The 15,562-nt window shown below is 56.2% G+C and overlaps 1 protein-coding gene across 1 annotated transcript in view; it reads right to left on the bottom strand.

Annotated features, from left to right (window-relative positions):
* Window positions 1-8,306, bottom strand: part of SLIT1 (slit guidance ligand 1) — a 59,959-nt gene extending 51,653 nt beyond the window's left edge. Inside the window, exons 1-2 of the mRNA XM_039709056.1 lie at window positions 8,260-8,306; window positions 7,932-8,147 (exon numbers count right to left, since the gene is read on the bottom strand). Coding sequence (XP_039564990.1) covers window positions 7,932-8,147; window positions 8,260-8,306 — 263 coding nt within the window. The remainder of the gene's footprint in view (window positions 1-7,931; window positions 8,148-8,259) is intronic.
* Between the last annotated feature and the right edge of the window lie 7,256 nt (window positions 8,307-15,562).

Genomic DNA, 15,562 nt, shown 5'->3' with positions numbered 1-15,562 from the left:
TCCCTGGAATCCCGCTTTTAAGAATGCAGAGGGAAAGTCTGTGAGATGGATTCCTGCATTTGCACCCACCAGCACCAAAATGTGCCCTGGCCCATCAGGGCCAGCACAGAGCAGGTGCCCACAGCTCTGGGCAGTGGCTGCAGGGGCTGGTGGAGAAGGATCCGTGCTCCTGGGGTGCCTGCAGCTGCCCCTGCCCTGGTCCCGGTGGATTTGGTACATGTATTGTCCATGAGTCTGTCCCTCCCTCCTCACTGCCCTGCCTTTCCTGCCCTTGCCTCAGAGCACCAGCCCCCAGGGCATGGCTCCCCCCCCAGCAGCTCCATAGCCCTCATCCCAGAGCCCTGACCCCAGCTGGAGCCAGCAGTGCCAGATAATAATCAGGGAGGCAGAGAAATGAAGGCTGGAAAGTCACGACCCCACAGCCACCTCTGGCACCCTCCATCAATCCAGGCAGATGCACGCACTGCTCCTTCAAGGACAGGCACTGACACCACCCCGTGCCTTATTCCAGCACGTCGCTGCTCCTGCCTGCAGGACCATTATCAAAACTCTGACCTGAGCCCCTCCCACAGCAGATGAACCCCATCTCTGCCTGCCCGGGCCACCCTGGTGCAGAGATCTGGTGCTCCCTTGCCCACAGCAATCCCCCAGCCCCAAGGGCACAGCTCTCCTCAGAGCCTCCCTGACTTGCAGGGGCAGGACCCGCTCTGTGCTCCCATTCACATCTGTGCTTTTGGTGATTGCCTCCCACCAACACTTTCCTCCAGTCCCCAGGCAACAACTTCCTTTCTCTCAGCTCATTCCTCCCATTCACCAAGCCCACTCTGAAACCTCAGCCCGTTCTCCAGCCCTCTCACATCTCTCCCAGCCTGGTGGCATCTGCAACTGTGTCCCATCACACAGACTGCTAATGGAAAACATGGCTTAGACTCCACGCTGACCCCTGTGCTCAGCACTGGGGGACAAAGCAGCTGCAACCTTTCATCCTACACTTTTACTGCATTTTTCAAGTCTTCTCAAGATTTCATCCGGCTGCCTGAATGTAACTTAGCCCCAGCACAGGCTGACTGAGCTGCTCAAACAAGGAAATGTGGGGCAGAGGCCCTCCCAGTCCTGTGAGAGCTGGTCCCCTCCAGCAGCAGCAGCACATTGAGCAGCTCTCTGGAGCCCAGACCCCTCAAGGGCAAAGGTGCCCAAGGGATACATGGAAGTCCCTTTAGGGTGTCACTCACAGGTGCCTTGCCAGCACCACCCCTGCCAGCTGCCTGCAGGTGCCCAACAAGCAGAGCAAGAGCAGCTGTGCTGTTTGGGCTCATCTGGGAACTACTGACCTGAGCCAAAGGGGAGCCCAGCCCCAACACAGCGATGGCCCCACAGCACGGGAGGCTCTGTGGGCTTTTACGAGGTGCTACAGCAGATCAGCATCACGACAGATCTTTAGGCATTACAAACAGCATCGATCATGCAAGTAACAGTGAGGATCCGGAAGGCTTTCTGTCCTCCTAACTTCTCTCTGGGGTTTTCATGCCACAGCCATTAGCTGCTCGCAGTCAGGGAATGCTTTACACTCACACAGCATTGTGGTGTACCACCTTCAGGTTAAAAATTAATAAATAACCTCCCTGAACCCCAGCGGGAGAGAGAAAAGGCAGCAGGGCATTTCTGTGTCACAAATGTGGAAACTGAGACTCAGCCAAGAGGACAAATTTTCTGGGATACCCACAAAATTTGGCTTTTTACATTGTGCTGAGTACCTGGAGAGGGGCTGCTCTGTAGCTCCTGTGCTTCCCAGGGCAGGGGAGGCTGCCCAGCCCTCAGGCTTCATCCTGCCACTCATTGGACTGAGTTCCACTTTGCATCTTCCCCAGCAAAACCTCTTTGGCTTCTCCCTCCCAGAGCTGCTCACACCAGAGATGAGAGGCCAAGTGCACCTGAACTGCTGAGTTACAGATGCCTGCTCAATCCCAGAGCAGATGGGTCTCCTGGAGCATCCCATTTGGGATGCAGGGCTTCCTCCAACCAAGAAATATCCAGGGCCAGGAGCTTGCATCTCTCTCACACTTGGTGCCCAGGGCTGCTCCTTGGCTGCATCGCTTTAAAAATTAATCTTCCCTTTTTCTGATCTTCCTCCTCTAGCAGCCTCTCTCCCCCATAGGACACTTGCCTCTGCTATTTTGAGCAGCAAGTGCATCCAAAATGCATGCTGGGGAAGCAGGCAGTCAGCACAGCCTCAGAGCCTCAGTGTAGCAGGCAGGTCTGAGATGATTCTTGAGGGGACAGCCTTGGGCCACCCCCACACCAACACCATGCAGAGGTCCCCTCATCCCACCTCATTTCCTTCTCACTTCTAGCAGTGGCACGACCCAAGGACCCCAAGGAGCTGGCTGTCCTTGCTGCTCACATTGCTAACTGGCATCCTGGTGCTGTACAGCAAAAACCTCTGCTCCTCTCCCCTCCTGCCACTGCCATCCCTGGCTGTCCCTCGAGTGGGGACAGGGGCCAGCTGCTGGAGCTGGCCTTGAGCAGCTGGCACTGGAGGCCTGCCAGGAGCAGTGATCTGGGTCCGAACCCCCTGGGATGAGCCATTTGCTAACGCACAACTGCGGTTTTTACCGCTTTTCAGCAAAACATGCACAGAAACATTTCCTTGCCTCTCAGGTTTTATAAAAAGTTATTTCAGTAGCAATGAAGACCAAGAGGATGCGTCTGCAGCACCAGTACCTCTGGAGTGGGCAGGGAACCACGAAGGACTCCGAAGCCACACAAAGACAGGCTCCCTTGGCTGCCCACATGCACGTCCTGCTCCACCAGTCTGCCAGAGAGCAAATCAGAGCAAGGACACAGGAAAAGCCCCTCTTCAGGGGGAGGCCATGGCCTTGTACACCTTTCCCTGGACAGGACACCCTTTCCCTGTCCACACCACCCTGGTGGTATCCCAAATCCCTCCTGTTCCCCCAGACTCTGCTGCCCTGTGGGGGTCCCTCATGCATCCTTTGCCTTCCATAGCTGCCTCACTCTTTTGCCAGCCAGAGTTTTGATAGGAAACAATGAAGTAGGGGAGAATGAAACCCAAAGCAAATGCAGGTCCTGTTAGGAGTGTGTTTCTGGAACTGCACTGTTTCTGCCTCTGCTGCCCTGCACTGGCACTGTGGCCACCGTGCCCAGCCCACCCTGGGACCTGGGCACAGCAGCCACAGCATTTGCAGGTGCACGTGAGAGACCCACAATTAAAGCTGGAAACAATTCCCCCTCCTTGCTCCCACCTCAGCAGCGAGGAACTGCTGTTAGCACAATGCATCACTCTGGAGGACCAAAGTGGCAGCACATTTAAGGCAAAAATATCTGTTTTAAAGGATGCAATAAAACAGAGCGAGGGAAGGGTTTATAGGGAAGCAATTGCTGTGTGGGGTGAGAAGTGGTCACCAGAGGCCAATCTGCCTGCCTTTATTGCCTGTTACTGGTGACTTTTCCCAACCAGGGGACAATAGATCCTCCGCTATCAGCCTCCACTTCAGTCAATACAAACACGACATAGTTTTTTAAACTAATATTTTTCCAGCATGCAATTCCATAGAGAGTGAGAACGCAGCGTTACCATGGCAATATATAGACAGCATCTGCCTTGGACGTAGCTGAAGGGAGAAATTGGAATAGAATTGCAAATTTCCTCTGTCCAGGAAGGCTCCCAAGGAAGCCACTGCAGTGGGCTGGGCAGGCTACCTTCCCAAGCCAGCCTGCATCCTCCCAGTGCCCAGCACCATCTCTCCTGAGAGCTGAGGGCTGCAGGGCCAGCCAAGCACTGCCCTGGCTGGACAAAGGTCCTGCATCCTGCTCCAAGCTCTGCAGAGCCTGAGCAGACCCTCTGCAACCAGACTGCCCACTGGGAACTTGCCCGGGCACTTAGGGAAGGGACAGGTGGACTTCCTCAAGGTGCTCCCTAAGGAGGAGCATTCCCTGAAGCCCCTGAAAGGAGAAGCAGCCAAACAACTGGAGTGGAATGCAGGGGTGCTGCTGTGACACACCAGCCTGGCTGCTGCAAGACATTTTGATTAACTGGTGAGGGGTAGATGCAGGTGAATGGATTAAACATGCTCTGGACAAGAGCTTGCTGCTGGAATTTTGGCAGGGGATGGTTGGGCAGTATGCAAGAGTGCTTCAGATGCAGACATGGTGCTCCCACACCCAAAGGCTGTAGCTCAGCACCCCTTCCCTCCACCAATGCAGACAGAGGGATGGCAGGCTGGCTACAGACTGCATGGGGCCCATTTCAGCACAGGGAAACCCCCAAAGTTTGGGAACAAGGCAAACAGAAGCCCCATTAAATGCTGAGGCTAGGAACCCTGGAAATCAAAAGCCAGAGCCAAGAGTGATGGGGACCCCCAAACCAAACTCTGCTGCCTTCCACATGGTGGGAGGGACACAGCACAGCCCCCAGTGAGATGGGGGATGTTCTGCTCATCAAAGAGGAGGCAAAAGGGGCAACTCTCATCTGTCAGCCAAAAAATTCAGTAGCAGGGAAGAGTGACACGCCATCACAGCCAATTCATCCCCTGCAAGCAAAGAGCTGGGCTGGAAGCTGCCATTTGACAGTGGCAAATTTGCACTGATCCTGTTGGCATGGGGAGAGCTATCCACCTCCTCAACAAGGCAGTCTGCTCTTCAGGGACACTTTCAAAGGAAAAAAGAAAGAAAGGCAAGCAAATGGGGAAGGGAATCGTGACCTTCTCCCACAACTCTTCTCTGGTGGCTGTGGCCTGAGGGACTCCTGGAAGCAGATAACACTGCAGTGCTGGAGGATTATCACCTCATCCTGCCTACAAAGCCTTCAGGCCTCTGTTGTGCTTGCCAGAAGTGTAGGCAGGAGCACAGGCATCTGTGAAAAGCGCCCAGAGACTCCGCTGCTTCCCACCTTGCTCAGCCCTGATCCAGCCAGAGGGCAGGTGCATAACTCCCATTTATGCTGGGCTGCAGACTAAAAGGCACTTAGGGATCAAAGTGCTGTGCCCTGGTACAGGGGAAGAGGGGTCCTGTGTCCCCCACATGCAACCATCACTCATGGTCCATCTAGACACATCTGCAGCCCTTACAGCATAGCACCCACCAGGAAGGTATCACAGGGCAAACTGAAACAGAAGACAAGACATTTTTTCCCCAGCCCATGATTCTCCAAAGTTGCAGTGACTCTGCAAGGCGAGTAATTCCCTGTTCTTCAAAGGAAAAGGGTGTATTGCAAAAGCAGTGGAGCACAAACCCTGTCACAGCATGCTGTCCCCACAATGGCAGTGCCAGCAGGCCCGGCTGCAGCAGCAGGGCTGCCCTGTCCTGGGGCTTCACCCCCGCCACCACGGGGCTCAGCCAGGTGGGAGGCTGCAGAAAGCCTCGAGGCTCTAAACACTGCACTGGCATGCAACAGGCAAGAAATTCAACAGCAGGGACATCACAGCTCACTGCCGCTGTGGGATGCGTGGGGAGGCTGGCATTGCTCATGCTGTGCATCTCAGGGCTTGGGAGAAGAGGCATGCAGTGGAGGGCACGGGTGAGAGGCTGATGACTCCCCACAGAGAGCTGACCCCTGCAGAGAGCAAGTCCTGGCACAGTCCCTGCTGCAGACTCCCCTGTGGCTGCCTGCTGACCTTGCTCCATCGAACACTGAGAAGCTGGAGACTGCAAGGCTGCAGCCTGCTTACAGGGAATTGAAAGTCACTTACGAGCTGTTACAGCAGGATTTCACTGCTAGGAGATAGACCTGCTCTGCACAGACACCCTCCAGCACCTGCACGGGTGTGCAAAACAGCAGGAAGTAGTTATCCAGCAGACAACACCCACGAGAGAGCAAGCATGTCTGGCTCAGTGCAGACAGAAGATCCGGCAGCACCAGCTGCATGAAAACCCAGAAAACCCAATGCTGCTGGATGGCAGCAGGCATGGAGGACCAGGTCTGTGGAGGCAGAATGGGAGACACAAGCAGGACCCAGAGCAGGAGAGATGCCCTGCCAGAGCAGGAGTGAGACACCCAACAGGGCATCCTCCATTAGCTCACCCCAGCACTGCTTCATTTGAGCAAGGGACTGGATGCAGGCAGAGGTGGGAACTCGATGCCAACCTTTCCCCAGGAGCCAGGTGCACAGAGAGCTGATGCCAAGGACCCCATTAAGCTCTCCAAGAGGCAGAAAGGGCTAGTACAGGCTAGGCATAAACCTCCTCTCTGCTCTGGGCACAGCAGAAAGGGGGATCCTGTCTCAGACCTCATCAGCTTGGTCTATAGGATGGCATAGCATCCAACTCACAGCAGCCTGGTTGCCGTGCTGGGTAATAATCATTTGTATGAGGATAATTATGGTGGGAGAAAAGAAAACTCCTCTAAAGTGGTATCCTGCAGAGCTCTTGATGCTGCCTGCTGGGTGCAGCCCCGGCAGCTGCCAGGCTCTCTGCAGTCCATGCATGCAGTCCTCGCCTGCAGGGTCTTGGCCCATCTGCAGGCAAAGGGCAGGGTCAAACTCCAGGAGCTGCAAACAGCCCAGCACAGGCACAGCAGCAGCGTGTGGCTGTCCTAGAACATATCCTGCAGTTCTGCTGCCCAAGCAGAGAGCAGCTCAACACTTCCCTGAGCTGCAAGGGGGATGTGGGAGCAGCCTGGTGCCGGGGCCAGACAGCTACTGTGCCACTGTGGTCTACTGCAGTACTGGGATGGGGCACCTGCTGCTGCTGAGCAGAGGGCACAGGCTGGGGACAGCTCTGCTCTCCTGCTGAGACTGGGTTCCAGCATGCCAGGAACCTCCTGCCAGCAGCAGGTTGGACATGTTCAGCTCATGCTGCTCTCCCTGCTTGGCCACAGGAGCCCAGGCAGGCAGACCTGCCCAGCCAGGCACAGCAGTCCCCCTCCTGCCCGGGGGAGCTCAGCAGGTAACACGGGACCCACACAGCCGGCTGGACCTTGACTTGAGAGAAAAGCCTTCCTCATGGGGCCCGGCTGAGACCAGGGACACCTCCCAGCACCCCTGAGGACGTCGCAAGGGATTTGGTGAGCAGTGAGGTGCAGCCACAGGGGACTGGAGGGGATGGGTGAGCTGGCTCCTGATGGGTGATCTGCATGGCTGAAGGCTCGTCACACCTTGGGGGAATCTCAAAAGGAGCTGGGGCAATGGGACCTGGTCCTAACACGATGTGCAGCACTCCCAGGAGAGCTTCCTGGGGACAAAGGGGTGCGAGGGAGAGGCTTGGGGTGACGGGAGCCCTCAGAGAACCCCTGTGTAGCTACCCTGTGACAAGGCACTGGAGGGGTGGCCACCCACCTGCCGGGGGTGCCGTGGGGCTCAGGGACCCACACACGCAGTCCATTCAGGGCTGCCCCAGCGCAAATACCCCCCGGAGCAACCCACTCCCTCGGGCACTGCTCTAATCCCAGCCCCGCTGCACATACTTGCACAAAGGCTGGCACACGCGGGTTCTTGCACATGCCGGACCCCTTGCACGACCCTCACAGAGAAAGGGTTACACACGCACCCTGCTCCCCACCTCGGCGGGTACTGCACCTCCCTCAGGAAGGGGATGATGCGTGCAAACTCACCCAGCAGGCCCTTGCACGCGAATCCTCCGGACGGGAATTCACAGACACCCGAGCCCCGGGCGTAGCGGGACACCGCACATCACCCCCCACGCACCCTTCGGGCGGCCCCAGGGGCATTCGCACGCGTTCTGCCCCGAACAGACACGGCGGGCACTTGCACACAGCCCAGACCGGCCGCTGCCCAGCCCCGCTCCCACACGCACCCCGGACGCGCTCCCGCACACAGCTCCGGCTCGGAGCGCGTCCCGCACCCGCGGGGCTCGGCCCCCGCTCCCCCGGCGCTTCGGGACAGCGGCCCTCGGACACCCGCCGGGCTCCCGCGCCCTCCCGCAGCCGGCGGCGGACAAAGCGCGGCGGTACTCACAGGCGCTCGGTGCCGCGGGGGATGCTGCGGGGCACGGCGCGCAGGGCCGAGCCGTGGCAGTCCACCGTGGTGCCGCTGCAGGCGCACAGCGGCGGGGCCCCGGTACCCCGGCGAGCCGGGCCGGGCCGGGGCCGTCGGGGCTCTGCGCCGCTCCGGCCGTCAGGAAGGAGGGCTTGGATCGGTGTCCCCACCTGGGACGGCGGGCTCGCCCGAGTTCTGCGGGAGAGGCTGCGGGCAGCGGCAGCCCGGGGAGAAACAGCCTGCGAGCTGCCAGGGCATTCCCACCGCTCCTCGGGGGCGCCGAGAGCTTTGGCATCCCCTGGTGTACCTGGGGGAGCCCCGGCCTGCCTCCCACCCCGCAGCCTGACACCCCATGCCGTCACCCAGAGAGGCCCGGCGGGGCACGGGGAGCTGGCAGCCACGGGACCGCAGCTCAGGCTCCTCACGGGGATGGTGCCCGGCCCCGCGGCTCAGCACTCCAGCCTGCAGAAGGCACTTGCTTGGGAGGCAGCTCTGCTGCGCTCTTTGCCCCACACACAAACGGCAAATCTTCCTGGCCGTGGCATTAGTTACGTTCTTTTCCATTCTAGAGGAACACCATTAAAAAGAAGATAACCAAAATGTCTTTTTAGCTAACCTACAGGGAAGAACAAAGCAAAATACACCTATTTCAATGCAAAAGGAAGTGAAGCCGAGAAATCTTAGAAGTTTGGCCCTAAACAGCTGGCATCTCAAAATCACAAACAGTGCATTCATTTTATTGCCTTCCATTTTTTTCCCCTGAAATCTGCAAATGCAAGGCAGGTGGGTGTAACCAGGAGGGCCGGTCACCTGTTTTATTAATTACACCTGAAACACTTGTAACACTATGGGTCCAACTGCTAGGTCTTTTAAAAAAACAGCAGGTATTTTGATGTGCCCAACCCAGCCCTGGCTTCTGGAGAGTAAATCCATGGAAGAGGGGAGATGGGAGCCTGTTGTGCTGTAGGAGCACAGTGGGAGGGTGGTGTGTGGGCACGGACACACCAGTGCAACAGGGCGTGGTGGATATTTGCAGGGAGGGTGGCAGGTCCCAGGGGCCGGAGTCCCTCTTAAATCAATGCCCAGTGCACTGGAGCTCCACAAGCTCCTTAATCAGGGCAAGAGGGAGGTGTCTGCCTGGGGTGCTGCTCCAGCGAGGGCCACCTCACACACACTCAGGGCTGCACCAGCTTGGCCCAGAGCAGCAGCTCTTTTCCATCCCAAATGCCGGCTCCCATCATCTGTCTGCATTTTCGTGACATCTCCTTCCTCTGGCCCCAGTCCCGGGAGGAAGCTGTGCCTGAGATGGATGAAAGGGGTTTGTTCCTCGTTGCTACCCAGCAGCCCTGACAGCAAGGAAGATGAGCTGCTTCCCAGGACTCCGGGAGCCGACCCCTTGCTGGCATAGCTGCTGCAGAGGTGTCCCTGCAGCCTGTCCTGGGGCTCACAGGGAGACCCTGGTGGCAGTGGCACCTGAAGGGGTCTGAACTGTAGACCTTGGCTGAATTTTGGGGGGTGAAGGCTGTTTCAGAATGGCTTGGTGCCCCCAAAGGCTGCTGTCAGTGTGATGCTTGTGGCAGCCCTCCCTCACAAACTCCCCTTCACCCCTTGGCTGGCAGAGCAGAACCAGGTCTTCCTAACCTGCCCTTTACCTCTGGTGCTGGCACGAAGGCGGGAGTGAGTGAGGGATCTTGTTTCCTCCATTTTTGCAGCACTTGCCCCAGGCAAATCCTTGTGATCTGCAGAAGAAGCAAGCTCTGTCCACCTCTGCGTCCAGCTGCAGCAACACCCAGTCACTTACACGGGGCTGTGGTCTTGGCAAAGGCAGGAGCCAGCCGGGCTTGCCTGGAGCCCACCACCAGCTGTCCTGCTTCAGTGGGAGTACAGGACTGGGAAGTTGAAAACTCCATTTCAGGCTGACATCCACATTTTCTCCCGTGGGTACCTCAGCTCCTGCTGTTCTCTGTGAGCTTTGGCCTCTGCCTGCTGCACAGCCAGTGCCCCGTGCCCCAGCACCAGGGTGCATCCCACTGAGCAGGGCTGCCAGCCGTGGCTGACCCCTCAGCATCTGCTCCAGCTGCCAACACCTTTCAGGGCTGCCAACACAGCAAGGGCTGGCTGGGCCAGGACAGCAGCGTGGGGGACAGGCTGTGTGCCAAAACCTCAGCCCTGGCGCATTTGGGTGATCCAAGTCACCCAGGCACCCCGATGGGGTGGGCCTCAGAGAGCAACAGCTGCCTGGGAAAATCCCAGGGTTCCTCTGAATATGGATGAGGAGCAGGGAGAAAAATAAACCCCAAACTTCTTTATCAGGGGAGGCCTGGTCCTGCCGTCTGCCACCGGGATTTGGGCCAAACTGCTTGATAGAGAGAGAGACCATCTGGATCGTCTGATGGGCTCTGGGTTTGGTTAAAATGAAGCAGAAGCTTTTTTTTGTAGGAGTTTCCATGGGAAGATCTGGGGAAGGGTTCCAGGGTACGCGCCAGACCTGTCGTGCAAAGAGATGCGAAGCAGCTACAAAGCTTCAAACAAAAAATTGCTGCCAATTTTAAGCCAAGCCCCCCAGGGGAGCATCCTGGCATTTCCTCCCACCCAGGGTGGGTCACAGCTCGCCCCTGTTAGCTCTGCCGTGGGCTGGGCTGGCACTGGGTCCCATGATAGCACCTTCCAGCATGCTGGGCTTCAAGGCAGTGTGCTGTACCCTGGATTTGGGCATGCAGAGGGCAGGCAGCACACCTGGTTCATTGTAACACGCTTTGAAGCAGTGCTGTGGCTATCCACAGCAGTGCTCAGCCTTTTCAGGGTGAGATCAGGCACTGCTGCAGAGCAGAAGTGTGTAAAACACAGGCAGTAGGGGTCTGGTGGGTTGGCTGTGGCTGGACACCAGGTGACCCCCAAAGCCATTCTGTCCCTCCCCTCCTCAGCTGGCCAGGGGAGAGAAAATATAATCAGAAATCATCAAGGTAAGACCAGGGAGAGATAACCAGTTACCAACAGGGGCAAACCAGACTTGACTTGGGGAAATTGGTTAAATTTATTACTCATCAGATCAGAGTAGGGTAATAAGCAATAAAATCTAATCATAAAAACACCTTTCCCCATCCCTCTCATCTGCCTGGGCTCAGCTGCACTCTCAGTTTTCTCTACCTCCTCCCTACCAGTGACAGGAGAGGATGGGGAATGAGAGCTGTGGTCAGTTCATCACACTTCATCTCTGCTGTGTCTTCCTCCTCAGGACAGGGACTTCTCACATTCCTCCCTTGGGCATCCACCAGCTCTGGTGTGGGGTCCTTCAGAGGCTGCAGGGGAATCTCTGCTTCACTGTGGACTTCCATGGGCTGCAGGGGTGCATCCTGCCTCACCCTGGGCTTCACCACAGGCTGCAGGGGAATCTCTGCTCTGGTGCCTGGAACACCCCCTCCCCTCTTCTTTCTCTGACCTTTGTGTCTGCAGAGTTGTTCCTCTCACATGTTCTTTCTTCTCTACAGCTGCTGCTGGTGCTCTGCAGAAAGTTTTCCCTTTCTTACATACATTATCCCAGAGCTGCTACCACCATCACCGATGGGCTCAGTCCTGGCCACTGGTCGATCCATCTTGAAGCTGCCTGGCACTGGCTCCATCAGACATGGAGGAAGCTTCTGGCAGCTTCTCACAGAAGTCCCCCTGCTACAAAGCCTTGCCTCACAAACCCAACACAAGCACACGTGCATGGTGCCTGCTCCAACCTCCCTGCTGAGGAGCATTGCCAGCTGCAGGATCTGTCACCCCTTGCACTGGGGCTGTGCTTTGAGCCCTTCCTTCCACCAGCAGCACCTGTCTGGGGAGCAGTGGCTGTAAGATCCAGCTGGAGATGTGCTGGGAGCAGAGTGGCCATAACCTTCAGCTTCCAGTGTCCCCCAGAGATTTTGTGCAGGCTGGGCTGCCGGGCTGTCCTGGGCCACATCTGTCATGCCTGGCCAGCTTGGCTCCTGCTGGGAGGCCAGGCTGCCTTTGTCCTGGCTGACACAGTGGGCTTGGGAGAGTGAGGCATTGTGTGGGAGCAGGCCCACGTGTCAGCCCCACTCGGGTACCTATGGGGCTCCTGTAGCACGACAATGCCCTTGATGGGTCTGTTATAGAGTGGTGCAGGCAGCTGGGGGCACTGGGATCACAGTAAATCTTGCCTGGTTAGCAGCAGCAGCAGGCAGGGCTGGGATGTGCACTTTCCTGTGTCATTCTAGGGACAAGGCTTCCCTCACAACCCTGTGAATGTGGCCAGCATTGCCTTGCAAAGTGCCAGCACTGCCCTGTGAGCACAGCCAGCATCACCCGCTAGACAGTGCCAGTGTTGCCCTGTGAACACATCACCCTGCAAACACAGACAGCACTGCTCTCCGAGGGTGGCTCCCCTGACTGCAGGAGCAGGGCAGCTCTACTGCCTGGCCACCATCACCACTGGGACCAAGCAAAAGGAACAGCATGCACTGACTGCTCTGGGATGGTGCAGGAGGTGCCAGGACTCCCAAGCAGGTGGATTTGGACCCAGCCTAACACAACAGGAACCATCCAGGCAGGGGGAACCCAGTCTGTCCCACTGCCTTGAACAACTGTGGAACAGCAGGAGGGGGACACTCTGCAAGGCACTGCATCCCTGCTTTGTGGTGTGGCTGAGCAGAGGGGCTGAGCCCTGCAGCCTGGCTTCCCAAAACCAGCTCTAGCCTGCAAGGAGAACATTAGCACCAAGCAGCCCGGACGCAGATGAGGAGATGCTGTTCCCAGCACGGCTGGACACACCGAGCGCTGGGAGCTCTGCAGAGCTGGTTTGAATAAACCACACGCCAGGAGGTGTCTGTGAAGCGCCTTGCACATGGAAATGCTATTGTTGGATCAGGGGCTCCAGGGTCCCCAGATGTAGCAATTGTTCCACATCCATGCTGTGCATACACACACACTCTTTCCCACTCACTCTGCCTGCAGCCACTCATTAACCCTCCTCAATGAAGATGCATTGGAGGGATAATTTACTGTTTAATAGACTAACTTTCCATTTGCTGTTGCCAAGCACATCCCACATATTTCTCCACGGTGCCATAAACTGCAGCTCCTCTGCCATAAAACCCTGCCTCCCAGAAAGAGCAGGTGGGTTTTCAGGACTCAGCTGATGACCTTGGCCACGGGGTAAGGAGAGGGAGTGTTCTGTTGTTAGAGGAGCAGGGCTTGTTCCCACCAAGCCCTTTCACCCCCATTGCACTGATATCCCTGGACTGGGAAAACATCTAACCTGAGACCTAAGGAGTGCCTCAGTGCCTCAGCCTGATGGATGAGGGAGGCAGAGGCTCTGTCCTGGTTTTGTTGATGAAGATGCCCTGGGTGCAGACGAGCATGCCTCTGCTCCATATTTATGGCTGGCTGGCAGCTGGTCCCATGCTGGGCTGTGATCAATAAGCTCCATGCCCGCTTGGGCTCATTGTGCTTCCACAGCTGCAGATGGCCTTTCTGTGCCTTGTCAGTCCCAAAGCTGTGAGCATGTGTCTTTGCATCCTTGCTCCTCCTTCTCCAGCCCTTACAGAGTCACAAGCTACTAGAGGATGAAAGAAAGTCAGATTCTGCTCAACCTGGGACAAGGGAACTCCCTCCATCTCCCATCACCCAAATTTCCACATGGTGGAAGACAAACTTTCAGGCTGCAGGTTCTGCAGGAAGGGGCACCAGCCCCAGGGCATGAGCCTGAAGGACTGGCTACCAGGGTCTGGCTCTGAAGAATGGCAAGAGTATGCCAGTAAAATAACCTGAAAACAACTTGAAAAAGAGAGGGAAAGGGTTCAGCTTGCCTTGTGACAGCTCTGCTTGGCCCTGGATGCAGGCAGGGACCCTCCTTAGAGCTGGAGGACCGTGCTAGGGATTAGCTGCGAGCTGATTTTTGAATTTGAGGACATCCTTCCCCTGCCTTCTCAGTGCTCTTTATGCTTTTGTTCACTTTATTTATAGTCCCAGCTTCCCTGCTCCTCCATCTGCCAGATGCAGCCAGGGAGGCAGGAGCAGGGGTCTCCAGGGCTGCCCCCGCACATCTGGCGCGGCCCGGGGCGGGCAGGGGGTCCCGGCCCGCAGGGTGTGCTGCCAGCCCCCTCTTGTGCTGCCGCTGCAGAACGGCCTGGGAGAGGCACAACGGAGCCAGACGCGTTTGTGCCGGGGGTTACCGAGATCCTGCTCCACAGGGAAGCAAGGCTCAAGCTTTGTAAGCAAAAAGGTTGGAAGAAACAAACTCTAAAAGAACCACAGGTCAAGACAGACACCCCCACATCACGGACCTGTGCACACATCAAGTTCCATGCAGCCATGATGGCCAAGGCAGGCTGGCACCTCTGTTCATCACAATTCCCAGTGCCACGGGAGCTTCAGCCAAAAGCAGAGCCTCAAGTGGGACACAATTCTCTCCAGTGGAAGAGGAGACAATCTCAATATCATGTAAGGCACTGCATGGGAGGGCTGGGTGGTGGATTTGTAACTCTTCTCCAGCAGCAAGGCAGGGGGGCTGGTTTAGCTTGGGAGAGGGAAGGGGGCCACAGAAATGACCACTCCAGCTGTGACTCAGCAGAGAAAGGAAAGCTTGTGTCCCTCTCACCCAGACTAAAATTGAAGGCTGGTGCTGGGAAGTATCTGAACTTCACCCTGTGATGCTTGGCTGGGGACAGCAGCTCCTTGCACAGGAGCCCCAAAACAACCCCATCACATTCCTCACATGTGGGCATTCCCCAGGAACAAAGCTGGGCTGCAACAGGATGGGGCCAGAGAGGTGGTGCCAGCTGAGATCCCACTCTGGGCCACAGCACAAGTGTAAGGTCAGGGTGGGACCCAGCACGGAGATCTTGGCATCTGCATGCCTGAACAGTTTATGAGCTTCAACACAAAACCCTCACTGGGGAGACGAGCAAACAGAACTAAACATGGTAATTTATTCACTCCATGAAAAAATATTAGTTAATCCAAGCCAATGAGATTGTAAAGCCTGATAACTGGTCTGGCTGATGCCAATATCTATCGCTAGCAACAGTCATGTTTTTTGTCTACACTGTTTGCCCTAGGCAGTGAGATGCAGCAGCAACATGACAGCTCCCAGCCACACATGATAATTTAAGAGAGAGAAAATATCTTATTTCAACTCCAAACCAGGGCAGAGCAGTTTAAAAAAAAATCAAGACAACTTGCAAAAATTGATTTAGATAGCAGTGACACCCTGAAGAACTTATTTGCAAGTCTGTGCTGTGCAATTTGAGATAAAAACTGTTTAATTAATTGAAGGTGAGCACTGCTTGTTTGCTTTGTAACAGCACTGCTGTGCATACATACCAACAGGCCAAAGCAAACACACTGAGTGATCCCTTTAAATATATACCTTCACCCAGGGTCCCAGTGGCTACTGCCCTTTCACTTGCAGTCAAGCATAAGTGCTTGGATTGTGGCTTCAGAAGCCAAAACCTACTCATTTTTTAGAATTATGTAAGGCAGATAAAGCTGTCACTTTGAATCACAGCTCATCAGGGGGGCGATATTTGGATTTTCACAATTGAAGATAGCTGTTGTGAGTTTTTGCATTCCTTTGTTCAACACGTTCAAGAAGAGAAATGTCTCTC

The sequence above is a fragment of the Passer montanus genome, unplaced genomic scaffold (assembly GCF_014805655.1).
Source record: "Passer montanus isolate IOZ18808 unplaced genomic scaffold, ASM1480565v1 scaffold21, whole genome shotgun sequence".
Lineage (NCBI taxonomy): Eukaryota > Metazoa > Chordata > Aves > Passeriformes > Passeridae > Passer > Passer montanus.
This window is presented reverse-complemented; position numbering and strand designations above follow the sequence as displayed.